The following is a 20,343-nucleotide window of genomic DNA, read 5'->3' on the forward strand; positions in this document are numbered from 1 at the left end:
TTCGTTGATTCAACCTGTCCATTCCCACTAGGGTGATAAGGTGTCGATAGTATCTTCTTGATCTTGAGATCTTCGAAAAACTTACTCACCTTGCTGTCGACGAATTATTTCCCATTGTCGCAAACAATCTCGGCTAGTATCCCAAACCGACATATTATGTGATCCCAGATGAAGTCAATGACCGACCTTCTCAAACGCCTAGGCCTCGACCAATTTGGAAAAATAATCATCATAAACATTATGAATTGAGATTTACCCGTCATGGCAGGGGCCCGACAATGTCCATTGCCCGCTTCATAAATGGCCATGGAGATAAGACCGAGTGGAGAATTTCTCCTAGTTGATGGATCATCGGGGCATGTCTTTGGCACTCGTTGCATTTCCGTATAAAGTCTTTCGCATCCTTCTCCATTTCAGTCCATTAGTAGCCGGCTTTGGTTAGCTCCGAACTAAGGATTCTGCCCCCGAATGGTTCCCGCAAGTGCCTCGTGGGCTTCTCTCATGGTATATTCGGTCTCTCCTGGTCCCAAGCATCTGGCTAGTGGGCCAAAGAAAGACCTCTTGAACAATGCCCCTTCGACCAAGCTAAATCTGGCAGCTTTGGTGCGTAGGGCTCTAGAATCTATGAGGTCCGAAGGCAATTTTCCTGTCTTCAAGTAGTCTATGTATTTGTTTCTCCAATCCCAAGTTAAACTTGTTGAGTTCACTTCGGCATGAACTTCTTTTATCACCAAATTCATTATCTGCACCACTACTCCCGAGCTGAATTCATCGAAATTGACCGATGACCCCAACTTAGCCAATGCATCGGCCGCGCTGTTTTGATCTCGGGGTACATGCTGCAGGTTCCATTCCTCGAATTGGTGTAGGGTTACCTGTAATTTTTCCAAGTAGCTCCGCATCCATTCTTCTTTTACTTCGAACGTTCCATTGACTTGATTTACCACGAGGAGGGACTTGCACTTAGCTTCGATCACTTCGGCCCCAAGGCTATTAGCAAATTCTAGACCTACAATCATGGCCTCATACCCGACCTCGTTGTTAGTCAATTTCACAGTTCTAATAGACCGCCTAATTATACTTCCTGTAGGTGGCTTTAATACGATACCGAGCGCGGACCCCTTCGTGTTGGAGGCACGGTCCGTTAAGAGGGTCCAAATTCCTGAAGTAGTCCTCGAGGTGAGGAATTCTTGGGTATTAAGGCCGGCGTAAAGTTGGCCACGAAGTCTGCCAAAATTTGAGATTTTATGGCTGCTCGGGGTCGATACTCGATATCGTACCCGCTAATCTCCACGGCCTATTTGTCCAACCGGCCTGAGAGCTTGGGCTTATGCATGATATTCCTTGTGGGTAAGAGGTTACGACGCATATATGGTGGCATTGAAAGTACGAGTTTAGCTTCCTGGAAACGCCCAGCAAAAAAAACGCTAATTTCCAGGTGAGGGTACCTTGATTCGGCCTCACCTAGAGTTCTACTGGCATAGTAAATAGGAAATTGCATACCTTCTTCCTCCTGGACTAAGACACCACTTACCGCCACCTCAGAAATCGCTAAGTAGAGGTACAGTTGTTCATCTGCCTTCGGAGTGTGCAGTGGGGAGGGGGGAAGGGGCTCGATAGATATTGTTTGAGTTCTTCAAATTCTTGCTGGCATTTCGGGTTCCAAGAAAAGTTGTTCTTCTTTCTCAATAGTGAGAAGAATCGACAGCTCTTGTCTGAGGACCTCGATATGAACAGGCCCAATGCGTCTATACGCCCGGTCGGTCTTTGAACTGCCTTGACGTTGTCCACCATGGTAATGTCCTCTATGACCTTTATTTTGCCGAGGTTGATCTCGATCCCCCGATTGGATACCATGAACCCGAGGAATTTTCCCGATCCGACCCCGAATGCGCACTTCCCTAGGTTTAGCTTCATGTTGTATTTCCTTAATATGTCGAAGGTTTGCTGCAAATGTTTCAAATGGTTCTCTACTCGAAGGGACTTGACCAACACATCGTTATTATTAACCTCCATTGATATCCCTAATTGTTCTTCAAACATCTGATTTACTAGGTGTTAGTGGGTGGCACCGACGTTCTCTAATCCAAACGGCATTATGTTATAATAGTAGGTGTCGAATTTGGTAATGAAAGAAGTCTTTTCTTGATCTTTCGGGTGCATCCGAATTTGGTTGTACCCGGAGTAGGCGTCGAGAAAGCTGAGTATCTCGTGCCCGGCCATCGCGTCAATCATTCGATCGATTTTAGGCAAAGGCAAAGAATCCTTAGGGCATGCTTTATTTAGGTCTTTGTAATCCACACACATTCTTAGTTTATTTCCCTTTTTAGGGACTACCACTACGTTAGCTAACCAGTCCGGGTATTTAACCTCCTGGATGGATCCTATTTTTAGAAGTTTGGATACCTCATCCTTGATGAACGCGTATTTGACGGACTATGGCCTCCTCATTTGCTTAACTGGATGGGACTTCGGGTCCAAACTCAACTTGTGAGTGGTTACCTACGATGGAATCTCTGTCATGTCAAGATGGGACCAACCAAAACAATCGACGTTAGCTTTAAGAAAATTAATAACTTTTTTCCTGAGGTCGGGGGTTAACCCCGTGCCCAGTTATACCTTTCAAACTGGTAGGTTCTCGATTAATATGACTTGCTCCAACTCTTCAGCTGTTGATTTGGTAGCATCGATGTCATCAGGAGCTGTGAAGGATCTCGGGACGCTGTAATTGTCCTCTTCGTCTGCTCCTCGTTCCTCCTATTTATTCGGTTCGACCGAGGCCGGTATCAGTGATTGATATTTAACATATTCCTTTCTAGTCTGTCCCGCATTCCTCGATATCGAAACTGCAGTCACCGGGACTACCTCATCGACAACAAACATCTCCTTTGCGGCCGGCAGTTCTCCATAGACCGTCTTGACTCCCCCAGTGTGAGAAATTTCAACTCTTGGTGCAACTTCAAGGGTACCGCCCTCATGTTATAAACCCATGGCCTTCCGAATAGAGCATTATACCTCATGTCCCCCTCGATCACGTAGAACTTTGTTTCTTGGATTGTCCCGGCGGTGTTCACTGGCAAGGTTATTTCTCCTTTAGCGGCCTCACACGCCATGTTAAATCCGTTCAACATCCGGACTGCTGGTACAATTTGGTCCTATAACCCCAATTGCTCTATGATCCTCGATCTGATGATGTTGGCCGAGCTACCTAGATCAATCAGCACACGTTTAACTTGAGATTTATTGATAAGTACGGATATTACCAGTGCATCATTATGAGGCTGTACGATTCCCTCGGCGTCTTCATCGCTAAATGAAATGGCTCCCTCGGGACTTAATCCCGGGTGTGTTTTTCCCTTGTGATATATACTTTAGTGCGCTTTATCATTGGTCCTTGGGGGACATCGACTCCTCCAATGATCATGTTGATCATGAGCTGAGGCTCCTCTTGTTCGACTTGTGTGTTGGCGTCCCTGTTTCTGAAGTGGTTTTAGGCACGATCACTCAGCAATTCTCGTAGGTGCCCATTGTTGAATAACAGGGCAACTTCTTCTCTTAACAGTCGGCAATCTTCGGTCTAGTGTCCGTGAGTGTCGTGGCACATACACATCAAATTGGGATATCTCTGTGTAGGATCGGACTGCAAAGGTCGGGGCCACTTGGTCTGGTTAATGCGTCCTATGGCTGACACATTGCTGGTAGTGTCCACGTTGAAGTTGTATTCCGACAACCTCGATGCTTCCCTGCTTTCAAACGGCCTATCGAATCCATTTTTGCTTATCCTCGGTCGCCGGGCCCTCGATCGCTTCTCTTCTCATTCCTTACCGGATGAAGCCCGTATTCGTTTCTCCTTCGGTCCGAACTGTATGGTTGATATCGATCTCGGACCGGTCTTGGCTCTTGATCAATGGCTCTCTTAGATCTATCATCAGCCTTGACGGGGTAAATTGACCCAGAAAGGGCCACGAGTTGGTCGTCCTCGACCCTGATCTTTCACTGGTACCTATTGTGGACGTCGGGCCAGGTCACCGCCGGGTACTCTACCAAATTTTGTTTTAGCTATTGAGAAGCCAAGGAACTCCGGGGATTGATCCCCTGAGTGAATGCCTGAACGACCCAATCATCTGCAACCGGTGGTAGGTCCATCCGTTCCATCTGGAACCTTGACACGAACTCCCTGAGCATCTCGTTATCCCTCTGTTTGACCTTGAAAAGGTCTGACTTTCTGGTCTCGACCTTGATGGCCCCGACGTGGGCCTTTACGAAAGCATCTACAGGCATAACAAATAAATCAATAGAATTTGGGAGCAAGTTGTGATACCATATCATTGCCCCCCTGGACAAAGTCTCCCCAAACCTCTTCAGTAATACCGACTCGATCTCATCGTCTTCCAGATCGTTCCCCTTGGTTGCACATGTGTAAGAGGTTACATGCTCATTTGGATCTGTGGTCCCATTGTATTTGGGGATGTCGGGTATACGAAACTTCTTTGGTATCGATTTTGGTGACGCTCAGAGCAAAGGGCTTCTAGATAAATTTTTTGGAATCCGGTCCTTCAATATCAGGGGTGCCCCCAGGATCTGATCGACCTTGGAGTTATGTGTTTCCACCTTCTTGTCATTAGCCTCAATCTTCTTCTCACCCGACTCCACTCGTTTTGTCAACTCTTCGAGCATCTTCATCACCTAGGGATTTACTCTGGGCTCGGATTCACCCGGTCTCTTGATAATTTGCTCATCTCTTCAAGTGCTTTCCCAGGATCATTCGGGCTCGACCCTATTGGGGGCATGGCTTTGATTCTACAGTTGTGCTATCGCCGCCTGTAGAGCCTGCAATATTTCGAAGATTAGCCGAAAGCTTACCCCATCACCTTCGCCCTCGGGCGCTTCTCGAGCTATTGGTCGGGGTCCCCCGCGAATGCTGTTTTTAGGATCAGTTGGCAAATTGATGTTGATGGCCACCTGCGAGTTAGCATCGACCGAGTCAGCAATTGGGACACTGTTGCGGTCGGCAGGAGGCACCTCGCTGCTGGGCACCAAATTATTATTTTCGCCGTGATGGCCACACTCAACGTCAACGTTCAAGTGAGCAGATTGAGAGTTTGACATTTTTTGGCTGGCCTGAAATTATGACTTCAAGAAACAAGGGTAAAATAGGGTGTGTTGTGGAGATTCGTCAAATCACCACTATTATCCCTAGCCCCACGGTGGGCGCCAAACTGTTTACTTAGAAATTGAGTAACAATTAAATTTGTATGTGATTTTAAGGATATATGATTTAATTCAACACGAACAATTAAGAATATCAAATAAACGAATTAGAGATAAAATAAACGTTCAAACCAATTGCGATATTATGGCCAAGCCTGAGCTTAGACTGATCAATGACCTCGTCCTCGGTTGGACCTTCGATTTTAGCCTAGTCGTGAATGAAGAACATAACAAATGAGCAAAAACTTTTACAATAGCTAAAAGGCAGAAAGTAAATATCACGTATTATAGCGTGTGTTACAAAAGAAAAACTTCCCCTTTATACAGTAAGAGAGTTTCATCCCTAGTATAAGTCTAAAACAGGTAAAAATCTTCCTTTTCTGGTAATTACTGATCCATGATCGATATCGAGTGAGATCCGCGCTGTGATATCCGGTTAATTGCAAATATCACGACCCTCTATCTGTCATGTGTAACCGTTCATCGTGTCTCCCGAGATCTTAGAACTCATTCTTGGCCCGGGGTGCATACCCGATGACAGGCACATCGTTCGCCCTTCATGAATCTTAATACGGAGGGTCTCTAACCTCGATTACAATCTCGTCTATCTGTGCTCTTCCTCTGTTTTCTTATTGAGAAATCGGGGTAGACATTATCCCGGATTTTACCATACACATGCGTTTTGCCTAATTAATATGGCAAAAGAGAAAGGTGATGAAACCTATGTCACTATGCCTAACTAACCCTCGTAGATACCGTCTTCCGCCCAACCCTATACACCCCTAACCCCTTCCTCACCTTACTCTCTATTAATTACCTCACTCTCTTTTGTCCTCTTATGTAACCGTTTCCAGTATACTTACAAAAATTCACAAAGCATCACTTCTCTCCCTTTCATATAAACTCAGTTTGTTTGAGTCTTTATACATATTTCTTTATCATAACTAAAGTAGTAGTTGAAAGTCAAGGCGAACATGTCTGTCTCAAGTTTTGTTGCAGCTCCAATTGCTGGATCAACCTATCTTGGTTTGAAATCCAACAGCACCAACCTTTTTCCTGCTAAGGATACAATCACTTGGAACCGAAAAACTATTTCCAATGGCTCTAAAACTTACTGCATGAAGGTAAACAGATATTGTCATCCCTTTTCTTTGCTCTTATAGAAATGGGTTTTTTTGTTCTCTTTGCACTTTTGTCCCTGTTTTTAGCTAATTTTACACTTTTTTTTCCAGTTTATGTCAGACTCTATCATCTGTAGTGAACCCCACACTACCTCCTCTTTATATTACGTAACAATAAAAATACCATGATAATATAAAATTAATTAAAGTATAGGCAATACTGAAAAAGGTGTTAGAAGAGATCGAAGTGATGATGAGAATGAGCTGTAAATCTGTAATGCAAGATCATAGATAAAAATCAAATGAACTGTTTATTTTTAGGATTTAAACCATATACACCAATAATATTTTTTCTACATTATTAGAAAATACTATTTTTAATTTTACAGGTTAGTTATGACTTTAAAGTTAAGTATCAATTAAAGTTTATAAAAGAGACTTCTAACTTATCTATAATTATCTTCTAAATTGAACTGACTGTGAGAAAATCTTTAGTACACATTTTAGAGAGAATTTAAAGGTCTCTTTTATTCGGGAATCTTATTTTAACGTGAGTAGGGGGTTCATGGTTCGGTTTGGATCGGTTTTTTCCTAAAAAGAAACCAAATCAAGTAAGTTGGTTTTTCAAATATTAGAACCAAACCAAACCAATTAAATCGGTTCTGATTCCGTATGTTGGGTTTTGTTGGATTTTCGGTTTTTTCAGTTATTTGTCAGATTTTTCTTAAATATAAGACATACACTACCTAACACATATTCTGGCGACCACATTTTCAACGTAACACTATCAAATCAATTTCCCTTTGAGAAATCTATTATTTACTAAAATATATTGATGATAATTGAATCAAATAGTGATGAATAATTTAAGGACTCAATTAAAAATATATTTTTTTTTAACATGAAATGGATTCTTACACTTAACAAAAGAAAACTGCCAATCCAACTAGAATATAAAGGTAAAAAACTGTACAAAAAGTGCAAATGATTAACATTCACCATAATTTTTTTGAAACTTTGTATAAAAATATACATATATGTAGGTGTATTAATAAATTTGAAATAGCTACTCCTATAGTCGGTTTGGTTCGGGTTTTTTCAGTTATTTTTTTATTAAAACCAAAACCAAATCAAATTTGATCGGTTTTTAAAATTCAAAATCAAAACCAAACCAAACCAAACCAAAAGGTATCGATTTTTTTGGCCGGTTTGGTTTGGTTTTCGGTTTGGTTCGATTTTTCGAATTGTTATGAACACCCCTAAACGTGAGTATTAAAAAGTGCAATTCGTCTAAATCATCATCATTATTATTATTATTTCGACATTTTCTTTCTTTTCATTACCTTTTTCTAAAAAAATTAACAGACTTGGAATCCGATCGACAACAAGAAATTTGAGACACTCTCATATCTGCCACCTCAATCAGAAGATTCGATTGCAAAGGAGGTTGATTACATGATCCAAAAGGGCTGGATTCCTTGCCTTGAATTTGATCAGGTACGAAATTCCGAACATGAAAACAAATTTGTGATATGGATATTGGGTCGGGTCGGGTCATATTTTAATTGGGTCATAATTTATTAGATTGAATTAAAAAAATAAAAAAATTAAAGAATAAGAAAATATTACCGGAGAGTGTTCTTTTCCCGGTAACTATGATTTTTTGAGTAAAGTAATGAAGGTTGTATGACTTTGGTGAAAAAAGGTCATAGTTATATGACCATTTCTGAAATTTATCCGCTAGTTTGACCAGCTTATAAGCTTAGCCAAACACCCTCTAAGGGTGTGTTTGGTATAACGAAATATATTTTTCGTGGAAAATATTTTTCAAGAAAGTGTTTTCTTGAAAAATAATTAGTAATCTTACTCATTTTTGGGTGTTTGGTACGTAAATTAAGGAAAATAACTTCTCAAGAGTATCCATAAATAGTTTAGATACAATAAACATGAAGCCATATAACCAACAACTTTCCGAACCCACAAATTTCATAAACTTCCGAATCGCTAAACTTTCGAACCCGTAAACTCTATAATTTCTAAAACTGCAAACTTCCAAACACATAAACCTCCGAACTCATAACTTTGAAACTCCTAAAATTTTGAACATGTAAACTGAAAAATGAAAAAATCAGAACTGAAAATATAAAAAAAATGTTGCGGGGGTGGGGGGTTGGAGGGGTGGGCTTCGGGGGGGAGGGGCGCCGGGTGAGTGGTGACGGAAAAGAAAAAAAACTGAAATCTGAGAAAAAGCCTTTTTTGGAGAGAGGGGGTGGGAGAGGTGGGGTGGGGGGAGGGGGTTGGGGTCAGATGTGAGGGTAGCTGGAGTTTTTGGAAATTATTTTTGTCACGGCCCCAATTTTCCTCCGTAGGATATCGTGATGGCACCTAATCTCTAAGACTAGGTAAGCCTAAAAACATGCGGAAATAACTGAAATAATAATTTAAGATCTTAAAATTCAACAACTGGTTTACATGATTGCCCAAAACCCGACGAAATACAAGTCACAAGCTCTATGAAATAATAATAGTCATCTCTATACATTAGAGTCTAATAGAGGATAAGGAACTAAAATAATTTAGGTAGAAGGGTGGCTACGAGGCCTGCGGACGCCGGCAAGTATACCTTGAAGTCTCCATGTACGGACTCAGCTCACTGATGCCTGGTCTAGTAGGAAGTACCTGGATCTGGACAAAAAGATATGCAGAAGCGTAGCATGAGTATACCACAGCGGCACCTAGTAAGTGCCAAGTCTAACCTCGGTAGAGTAGTGCGAGGTCAAGTCAAGGCCCTACCAAAAATAATAAGAAACAGGACGAAAAGTTTAACAATATAATAATAATAATGATAATGGAGATGAAACAAGTATGCCATAATTTAGCTACACAGAATAAAGGCAAATAATACACCACGGAAGAAAAAAAAGAATTACATGTTAAGGATAACAAAACAACCAAAGACAAGTACCAATAGAGAAATATCAACAAGGGTCATTCCTGAGGTAGTGCCTCGTAGTCCCATATCATAAATAAATTCACAATCTTTTCTTATATCACCGTGGGGGCCTTCACATTTAGTTTTAAAAATCACTTTTCCCAAAATAGCATCCAGTGTTTTAGCCCACTTTATCACACCGCATGACTTCTAGTAGTTCCCCTACTAGCCACGCGTATCAAGCCCACCTTATCTCACCGTATGCTTTTCAACACCCAGACCTTATACCACCGCATGCGTATCAATATCATAACATATCACAAATTGTACCTCAAGTGCCCAAATATCACAACTTGCCAAAGAAATCACTAATAATATTATTTTTCACAATAAAGAGCCCACGGCTCAGCCATAAATGTGCACAAAGTTTCAACAAACAACTGGAAGTGAATAACTCAACAGAATAGTATTTCACTATTCAACACTTTGCCTCAATGGAAATTCTAAATTCATTGCCATTTTCAACAACAAAATATTCTCAGAATAGCAATTTCAAGTAAAGAGTTCAACAATTAAATAATGAACACAAAATAAAGGAAACATGAACTTCAATTAAGCATGTAGGGCAATTAGCATGTAAAAGGAATAAGACAAGTAGACATGTGACAGTAGACTAGAAATGATGACCATAACATGTTAAGGTAACTCAACTACGGCATGAAAGGAATCTACATAGCTAAAATCAGTAATTTTCACATTTAGCCTGTGTACACACTCGTCACCTTGCGTATACCGCTTTCACATAGCACAATCAACATAATTCCTAAAGGGTAATTCCCTACACAAGGTTAGACAAGTCACTTACCTCAATTGACGCTAACTCACTCCACTAGTAGGCATTTTCCTCGATTATCCAATCCCGAATGACTCGAGTCTAGCCAAAATAATTTCATGCTATAATTATAACCATAGGAAACTAATTCGAATAATAAAATTTACGATATTTGCAAAGAAATAAAAAGTCAACTCGAAAAGTCAATGCATGGCTCACATCTCGAAATTTACAAAAGTTACGAAATCCGAACCCTCATTCAACGAGGAGTCCAACCATACCAAAAGTACTAAATTCCGGCCACTACTCGGCCCTCAAATTCTCAAATTTAACCAAAAGGATTTTCACAATTTTTCCAACTTAAAACACCAATTAAATGCTAAAAACAACAATGGATTCGGGTAATTTAATCAAAATTGAGTTAGGAATTCTTACCCCAATATTTCCTTGAAAAAATCTCGAACAATTGCCTCTCACCGAACTCAAAATTCCCAAATGTGGAAAATGAGACGAAGTCTCATTTTTAGAACTTAAGTTCTCCTGCCTAGTCATTTATCCTACGCGATCGCGAAGAACAAAATTAACTGGCAAGAATTAACCTTATGCGATCGCGGTCCTTTCCACGCGAACTAGAAGCACAACCTCCTCAGGCCTACGCAATCGCGGACAACCCCATGCGATCACGTAGAATAACGTGTGAAATCTCCAGCTCCCTCCTTTCCTCTATGCGAACGCGGCTTAATCCACGCGTGTGCATTGCACTGATGGCCAACAGCTTCGCGATCGCGGGCCTTCCCACACGACCGCATAGCACAAAATCCAGCTGCCCAAACCGAGCCTACGCGATCGCGGTCCTTCCCATGCGATCGCGTATAAGGAAACCAGACTTGCAACATCAGCTATCATCTAAGTCCAATTTTCAATCCGCTAGCAATCTGAAATCCACCCGAGACCCCTGGAACCTAAACCAATTATGAATTGCTATATATATAGTTTACCTTTTAGGTGACCTTTTACATTGTCAGCATAAATTAGTCAAACTCATACATTATCTAAGGAGTCACTAATGTTTGCTTCGTGATATGCGGCAGGTGGGATATGTACGCAGGGAAAATAGCCGCATGCCAGGCTACTATGATGGAAGGTATTGGACACTGTGGAAGCTGCCCATGTTTGGCTGCAATGACTCATCCCAAGTTCTCAATGAAATCCAAGAATGCAAGAAAGCCTACCCAAATGCTTTCATTCGTTGTTTGGCATTTGACAATGTTAAACAGGTTCAGTGCATGGCCTTTCTCATTCAGAAACCTGCAGCAGCATAGAAGAAGTCACAAGATTTCTGTTTGTAATTGTTGAACTCTTTTCTGTTTGTTTGAATAACATTAAGCAAACTTAGTCCTTAAGGGTGAAGGCCATGGAATTTGAAATCTGGACCTCAAGGTTTATGGTTGAAGTCGTATATCTTAGTTTTGGAAAATAAGAAGATGGCTACATGCTATTTATCAACATGGTTGTAATAACTGTTGCAAATTACCTTAGAATTTTCAAAGAAATTTTAGAGACAAGCTTGTGTTGAAAGCAATGTTTAAGATTTCCATTATGTAGTTTGGTTTTGTGCTAAGTTCATTGAAAGGGCAAAATATTACTTTAATTGGGGCATTACATATGTATAGAACCCTCTCCCACTCCCCCCACAACCCAAAAGAAAAAAAAAAACAAAAAAAGAAGTATGCAATATGAGAAAATGGTAGGAGAAATAAGCATGAAGGAAATTTATCGCTACTTGAAACTTTTCTTTAAAAAAATGCACTAGAACTGATTGTTGTGTACCTCTATTTTAATATGGTTGTATTTTGTTAGATAGAAAAACTTTTGAAAATTGTATTTGCAACTTCGAACATATAGGGACATAATTTGCAAAAGTAGAGGATGTAAATGGAGCGTAGAGCTATTAACAGTCGATCAATCACATCCCTTTCCCTATAATACTGACATTTGTTCAAATATAAGAAATTAAAGTAAGCCTTTTGCGAAAATTGAATGAGGTATTTACAGGATATTTTTTTAAAAAAAAAAATCCAAAAGACTTTGGCATAGATAATTTACCATTTTTGGCCAAAAAAATATTACTGATGGTATACAACATTCAAGATACCTAGAGAACAAAAATATACAAAATTTTAATAAGATTGGATATGATTAGGACCGGGTTGGAGTCAAAATTTGTAGATGAAATCGAGTTGGAAAAATATATTTGCAAACATGTATATCACATATAACTAACTGTATATCGATGTGCATCACACACAAATATACACTGATATACATGGGATAAACAAGAATACACATGAGATACAGAAGGATATACATATATACACAATTATATATATATGCCAGAAACTTCATCTTCTTCCTTCGAACCATAGCTCAAATTCAACTCAAACTATCTCAGATCTCCATGAAATTATCTCAAAATTAAAATTTAAACTCCTTAATACGTACCCAATCTATTCTAACATAAATTTGGACTGCTAAGCATGACCAACGGGGTACGATGAAGTGCACCAGTTTAGTGAAAGCCATCTGGCATTTGTGTCCAGGTGCTTGCATACGATCATACATGGTCCTCATTACTTCTGATATATATATACTCAATAGGCGGGAGTGATGATGTGCGTAAATTAAACTATTAGAAGGAAATTTCCACAGTGATTTTTGTTGGTCAACTTTATACTAGTGCTTATTATTTTGGTTTGGACTAGAATTGAATAGGCTAATCGAATTTCACAATTTGGATATCAGGTTACCAGATTAGGAAAGAAGAAAACTAGAAAACCACCTTAACAATTGACGATGGTGCAAATGATGTTGGGATGATCTAAGAAGCGGGCATTGGAGTTGGCATTAGCGATGCCGAAGGAATGCGTCGCTTGGTTATAAAAAGTGTTTAGGGCTAAAGTGGGTAATAAGTTGAGAACTAGGCCAAAATGAATATTCTCTCCGATTCATAATAGGTGACCATTTTATCTTTTGATTTTGGTCCAAAATAAGGGAGAATTTGCATTTATACCAAGTTTTTGGGCCACCTTTTATCTTATACCCGCTTTGCAAAAAAAATTGCAAGCGTACCCACTTTTCGCGTAACTTCAGACATACGGAACTGAAGTAGCAAAAATTTATGTCTGAAGTTTGAACTTCAGAATTTTTTGCCTGAAGTTTGGCCTGACTTCCAAAGGCAATCACGCAAACTTCAGTTCATAAGCAAGGGCAAACTTCAGTTCAATTGTGTATGTCTGAAATTTGAACTTCATAATTTTTTGCCTGAAGTGTAGCCTTATCAAAGCAAAACTTAAGATATTTTTGCCTGAAGTTCGGCCAAACTTGTAAAGGCAATCACGCAAACTTCAGTTCATAAGCAAGGGCAAACTTCAGTTCAATTGTGTACTTCAGATATTTTTCTATGAACTTCAGTCATTTTGATATAAACTTCAGATATTTTGACAGAAACTTCAGACATTTGAGTGTGAAGTTAGGCGCTGCTATTGGCGAACTTCAGATGCCCAAGTCCGAAGTTTTATTTAACGATTCCAGTCCGGCGAGTGTGCGGGCAGAAGAGAAAGGCACCACTACCAATGAAACCATGTATTACCAAGAAACGCAAATTCGAAGAGCGAAGATGACGGTTTTATTCTTGCATATTGCCATGAACTAAGAGATACAGTTCAGCGTGAAATCTCAAGATCCTAAACTGGGGAACTCATCAGAAAAGAAGAGGAGGAAGAAAGGAACGCATAGGTCAGGAGGAAGAAGAAGAGGCGTCTGAAGTTGTCAAAATAAGGGTATAGGTTAAATAATTTTAAATATATGGGTATAGGTTAAATGGGGTCGACCAAATAGGGCGCCCCGTGCAATTTTTACCAAAATAAGTGTCCAGTTACATAATCAAGAAGGAATTAATTTTATTTTTTCAAAATTTGCCCTTATTTACATAGTCCAATGTGTCAAGATAACAATTAATTAATGTTAATTTAGTGAATACATATTTTTTTTCTCTAGAAGTTCGTATTTCTTTATTTGATATGTCAAAGGTAAAATGGTCATTTATTATGAATCGAAGGGAGTAGTATTTATTTTCTTATTTTAGTCATACCGTGTAGTTTCCTCAATAGAGGTACGATATGTATCTAACTCAAAATCGAAAACCACAATTACATCATATCACTCAACAAGGATTCCAAATCACTCAATAAGGATTCTAAGAATGAGTATGAACGCCAAACGAAGTTTTCCTATGCTTTCCACTATGTAGCTTCCTTAGAAATAAAATTAACTATGCTATTATAGTATTATGGGTCGTTTTGGTAAGATGCATTAGAAAAAATAATGCATGCATTAGCTTTTGATATTATTAATCTCTTATTTGATATATTTATTTTTCCAACCTATGTATTAACTAAACCATAGTATTAGCAATACCAAGGCTATTATTGCATGCACTAGCATGATTAAAGACAAAATTGTCCTTATAATCCCTTAAAGCTAAAGAATATGGAGGGTATTTTTGTAACCAACTAATTTTCTTAAAAATTATGAACTGCATTTTTATTTTTAATACATCACACCAAATCGTGAATAAGAAATAATCTCGGCATAACAAATGCTTACATTACTAATCACCCTACTGCAGGATTGGATTAATTAAATTTGTTAGGTACCTGCAGTTATTCTCATATTTTCTTTGTTCTTTTGGGGTGGGGCCGGTGGGGCAGGGGTGAGGATAACTTAATTGGTCTAGTACTACCTGTAATTACCGCTAAAGAAATACCTCTTCTCCCTATTGGCCTTGTTCTTCCTTCTGGCTTGATTATGAAGAGAAGTTCTGAAAATCCTGTTTATTCACAGTTGAGGAACAAAAATTCTTCAATTTGATGGACGTTTGTTGATTGTATATAATATACATTTCATGATTCAACCAGAAGTTGCATGCGACATGCTAACCTTAATTTCCTTTTGGAATAATCAATATACAGTCCCTGGTAATATAAACCTAGATTATTTTTTTCTTTTTTCTTTCAAAACTTGCATCTTAATATCTTAAATACGACATATCAGGAAATAGTATTATTATTTTTGGGTAATTAAGTATATTATTTACCAAAGGGATTAGGGGAAAGTATAATTGAATCATGTGTTGGACAGAAGGCCTCAACCTCAGTATGTGATCAATACTAACTTCCCACAATAAAGCCAAGATTCTGGATGATTTTCCGTTGGATCCTTTCTGTATACACAACTTTTGTTTGATTTGCAGTTAAACATGAAGCCTTAGAAAACTGTTGGAGGATCCGTTCACCTCTACAAAATAGCAGCAAGTCATCAGCAGAACAGAGTTGAATTATGTTTAACTTGTCACACCTGGGATGATAGTTTAAATCTGATTTGTTATTTAAGGTTTTCAACTGTCTAGTCAAGAATGCCATTTCCAAAATAAATAAGCATGGAGATAGGGGATTACCCTGTCTAATCCCTCTTTTAGCCATAAATGGGGTTGTTGGACTTCTATTTATGTCAATAAAGTAGGACACAATTTTGACACAAGTCATAATCTACCTTATAAACTTCTCTAGGAAATTGAATCATAGGCTTTTTGCATGTCTTGTCTATTACACCTTGGTAAAACTCCTTTCCTCGCATACCCCTTAACTAGCTTATGACTCAACTGCACATTATCAGTTCAACCTGCCAGATAAGAAAGCAGTCTAGCTGTTATCAACCAGTGATTCCATCACACATGTAGCCTATTGGTAATCATTTTGTAGATGAGTTTATACAGGATAGCGTAACATCATTTTGTAGATGAGTTTATACAGGATAGTGTAACAGTAACAACAACAACAATAACATACCCAGTATAATTTCACAGGTGGGGTTTGGGAAGGGTAGTGTATACACACCTCTACCGGAGAGATAGAGAGGCTGTTTCCGATAGACTCTCGGCTCAAGAAAAGGTGGAAAGGAAGAATAGGGGAGAAGAAGAAGAGGAAAAAGGGGAGAGAAAGAAAGAAGAGGGAGGCACAGGACGATAAGGAAAAAGAGGAGAAAAATTAGCATCAAATAGTAACCATCAGGGAACAACAATTTCCAGTAAAAGAGGATAGTGTAACAATATATTGGCCTATATTCCTTAATAGATGTGGTATTCTTTACTTTGGGGATTAGTGTAAATGAGGTGTTATTAATAGGAGTGTACATGGTGCTTGTGTCAAATAATTGAAGAACTGCAGTAATTACTTCAGTAACAACAGCAGACCAGGACTTCTTGTAGATATATGAATTGAATCCATTTCTATCTGATGCTTTCAAATCATCTGTTCCCTACAAAGATTGAACTTTATCTTCCTTGGTAAAAGGTCTTATGAGTTATAATTGTTGATATCTGCTAAGTAGTGTGCCACATTCATCACTCCTGGATATATAGTAGGTATTCCACAGTTTGAGGAGGCTAGCCTTTTATAAAAACCCAGTAATTTCATTTTTAATGCTACATGCAGTTCTCAAAACAAAACCATCCTCTACTATAAGATATTTGATATGATTATGTGATTTCCTCCCTTTCATGTTGGCATAGAAGTAAGTTATGTTTGAGTCACCTAGTTTAGACCTCTAGACTTTGGATTTTTGTCTATATATACTTTCTTCAATCATGCTCCGTTTTTGTAGGTCTTCCTTTACTGATTTTTCAGTTTCAAACACAGTAGTAGGAACATCAGTGTCCCTCGTATGCGCTTGAGTGATTTTCAGCTCCCCTGTGAGTGCCTCAATCTTTCTTGTAACTCCTATATAATCCTTTTATTAAGCTATTTTAGTGTCTTCTGTTTACCTCGAAAATACGAGTAACAATTTGATGTTCTAAACGTCAATGCCACACAAGGGGGGGGGGGTAATTTGTGTGGTACCCAATTTTTGCTTAAACTACTTCTGGAAGGACCTGGTTCTTCTAGGTGTACTAACGACTGCTGTTGCGGAATTAAAAGTACATAAAATAAAGAACACAAAGATTTTTACGTGGAAAACACCTGGCTCAAAAGGTGAAAAAACCACGACCTACTACTCAGTAGGATTTTCCCAAACTTTCACTAAAATCACTAAGTCAAAACTGCATTTACAAAACTCTTTGTAAACCTAAGGATTAACTCTAATCCCGTTGTGGCAACCAGCCTCTAACTGCTGCGACAACTTCAAGTTAACTCTAACTTGAATACTCAATATACCTATTACAATTGCTTCTAGATAAAGCTGAAAGGTACAATATGAAACACCCACTACAATTGAACTAGAAATAAAGAAAGACACATAAAACTCTCTATGGAGCTGGTTCTTCAATCTGGTTCATGTAGCTTCTGGTTTGCACACTTGAATCACACACGAACTGCTTGCAAAAAGCCTTGCTATTTTGCTCCCAATTCACGTTTAACTTCTGCGTTTTTGTGCAACACTTTAATGTGAGAACATCCTGCAATTTATAGAGTTAGTAGATGAAGAAATAACTAGAGTTCTGATGCAACTCTTCCTTGGTGCAAGAGTTCTAGTTGATTTCAACTTCTAACTCCTTCCCTATCTTGACTTGTGCTCTCTTTGATTAAGGACTCCTTCTCCTTATCAATTATGCAACCTTTTCGATCAGGAGATATTAAATACACCAAGTTAAGCTTATCTCCTTCACGTGCATCCCACATGCTTGAATCTGTCTGTTTTTATGAACCTGAAGGATGGACCACTGGATGGACCTGGTTCATGTCTGAGTTCCTTTGTCAGTCTTCAAAACTAACCTTTACTTGGGCCAACAAATTCCCCCTTTTTGATGATGACAAACAATGTGCTTTTCATAAGCTTAGCCCTGTTTCAACTCAGCTTAACATCAACACAATGTTAGAAATATTTTTCCTTTTTATCACTTATCATCAAGAACCAGGTACATTAGGTTATAAACATCACTGTTCAAAGTGTAAGCATCACTTGTTTAAAGCATAACCTTTTTTCCCCCTTTTGGCATCACCCAAAAGTTGCATAAAAAATGTGAGATAACCAGATTTTAAAGCTTACTCATGGCCACTGGGGCTACTTCAAATGCAATCATGAATTAATCATCATAGATCAAGCTAAGAATTTAAACCATCAAAGAAATATAAACAAACAGTTAGAGCAAAAACAGTGAATTTCGTTGATGATTGATAAGATTCTACCACAAAGCATAAGAAGAAACAAAAATACTGAAAACATGAGCAAAAGAAACAAAAAGTCTCGAATTGGGTCACTGGTTGATCTACACCAGGCTAGGATTTAAGGTTTGGAAGAGGTAGGGGCTGGGTTATTTGCTTGGAGAAGTTTCAGCATGTCTTGAAGAATTCCATCATTCTTCTCCTTTTCCCTTGCAAGTTCATTTCTGAGAACATCTCTCTCAGATTCTATCTCAACCAATCGTGTCTTCAGCCTTGCTATCTCAATATCCTTTGCCTCACTCTCCTGTACCAAGATTCTGACTTTGCTATTGATAGGTGTCTTTTTAGATGAACTAGGTTCATTAAGAATGACATTGACTTCATAATCGCAAGCAAGCAGAGTATTAACCCCACTTCTTCATAGGTACCTTGAAATGTGCAAGCACAGTTGTGAGAATGAAACCATAGGGAATGGCATGAGTTTTTGGTGCCATTGATAACTCTATCAATAGGTCCGCGAGGGTTTCCTATTCAGATGGAATGGGTTCATCTATATTTTTGCCAAGTTGAACCAACCCCTCAGCAGCTTCGCACTTCCCCATGTTTTGCTCACACTCTCTTCTATTTCAGTAAATTCCTCTCCCAAAACAACCATTGCACCAGTTTCTTTTGTTAGACCAACATGAGTGGGTGAAGAATTAACCACTCTTGTACCCTTTCCCCTCACATTACTCCTAGCACCCTTGCTCTCTTTTTCTTTTCCCTTTTTATTTTTACCACCAACTTCTCCAGATTCTGTAGTCTCAACACCTTCTATAGATCCTACCAGTACAAATCTATTCTCCAAATTTGCAGAAACTTCAGAAATTGTCTCAAGAGTAATTTTAAAATCAGAAGATACCTGTTCAATTTCGGAAGAACTAATCTCTTCCCCCTTAGTAGCAGACTTAAATGAATCTTCAAATTTCTAGGATTCTTCTTCCCTACATGCTTTCAATTGCTTGTTTATTTTCTTGATCTGCTCTCCTTCAGCGACAATCTTTACTCTACTCTTCTTAGAGATTAGTGTGGTTGAAGCAGTGGTAGAAAGTGTGGAAGTGGTTTCCTGTGGTGGTGATGAAGGGTTTTCAGAGGTGTTCGACATATCTGGGCTAGGGTATGGAAGAGAAGAGAATTAGATTGTGTTTGGAAGATGAAAGAAGAATGAGAGTTTTTAACCACTTGAGAGAGATGAAGTAAGGAACACACTAAAGCTGATCAATATANTCTTTATATTCTGCTTCCTGGGTCTGATTGTATTCCCGACAAAGAAAGGCAGAATTCACACCAGGCTGGCTATGGTAACCAAAACCCTAATGGAAGGGATTGATGGGCAGGCGTTCAGCATCGTACCCATGATTATTGCAGACATATACCGNATATCATTAGAGATTAATGAGTCATTTTAACACATGGCACAAGAGTATACTATGGAAAGTATGAGACTGAGCAAGAATTAATCTAATTATACACAATTTATAGACTTTCTAACCAATTTTTTTTTCATTTTTTTTCATTTAACCTTGAACTGGTCCTTTTAGGTGATCTTAATCATCCCTAATTCCAACCTGTTCCTCTCAAAGTGATCTCTACTTAAGGCTTTTGTGAAGATGTCAGCAATTTGCTTGTCAGTAGCACAAAATTCCACAGTGATCAAGCCATTCTCATAGTTGTCCCTCAAAAAAATAGTGCCTAACATCTATGTGCTTAGTTCTATTATGATGAACTGGTTTCTTTGTCATACTAATAGCACTAGTGTTATCACAAAAAAATAAGGATGCAACCACATCAATTCCAAAGTTCAATAATTGTTGTTTGATCCACAACAATTGAGCACACCATGAAGTAGCAGCAACATACTCAGCTTCAGCAGTAGATAAGGCCATTGAATTTTGCCTTTTTGGTAGCCTATGACACAAGATATGAACCAAGGAAGTATGCCATACCTGGGTTGCTCTTCCTATCAAGGAACACGAGGTTGATTCCTCC

General features: G+C 38.8%; 1 protein-coding gene across 1 annotated transcript; it reads left to right on the forward strand.

Moving 5' to 3' along the window:
- Window positions 1-6,047: 6,047 nt before the first annotated feature.
- LOC109210569 (ribulose bisphosphate carboxylase small chain clone 512-like) lies at window positions 6,048-11,717 on the forward strand. The gene is made up of 3 exons (XM_019373999.1): window positions 6,048-6,335; window positions 7,698-7,829; window positions 11,188-11,717. Exons 1-3 carry the CDS (start codon window positions 6,186-6,188, stop codon window positions 11,416-11,418), a joined length of 513 nt encoding a protein of 170 aa, XP_019229544.1. The 5' UTR covers window positions 6,048-6,185; the 3' UTR covers window positions 11,419-11,717.
- Window positions 11,718-20,343: the final 8,626 nt, after the last annotated feature.

Source organism: Nicotiana attenuata, unplaced genomic scaffold (genome assembly GCF_001879085.1).
Source record: "Nicotiana attenuata strain UT unplaced genomic scaffold, NIATTr2, whole genome shotgun sequence".
Lineage (NCBI taxonomy): Eukaryota > Viridiplantae > Streptophyta > Magnoliopsida > Solanales > Solanaceae > Nicotiana > Nicotiana attenuata.

Bases quoted from the DNA above. Each gene is read 5' to 3' on its own strand.
- LOC109210569 (XM_019373999.1), top strand. From the start codon at position 6,186: ATGTCTGTCTCAAGTTTTGTTGCAGCTCCAATTGCTGGATCAACCTAT. The intron at 6,336-7,697 runs GTAAACAGATAT...AAAAATTAACAG, and splicing joins CTAAAACTTACTGCATGAAG to ACTTGGAATCCGATCGACAA. The intron at 7,830-11,187 runs GTACGAAATTCC...GATATGCGGCAG, and splicing joins CTTGCCTTGAATTTGATCAG to GTGGGATATGTACGCAGGGA.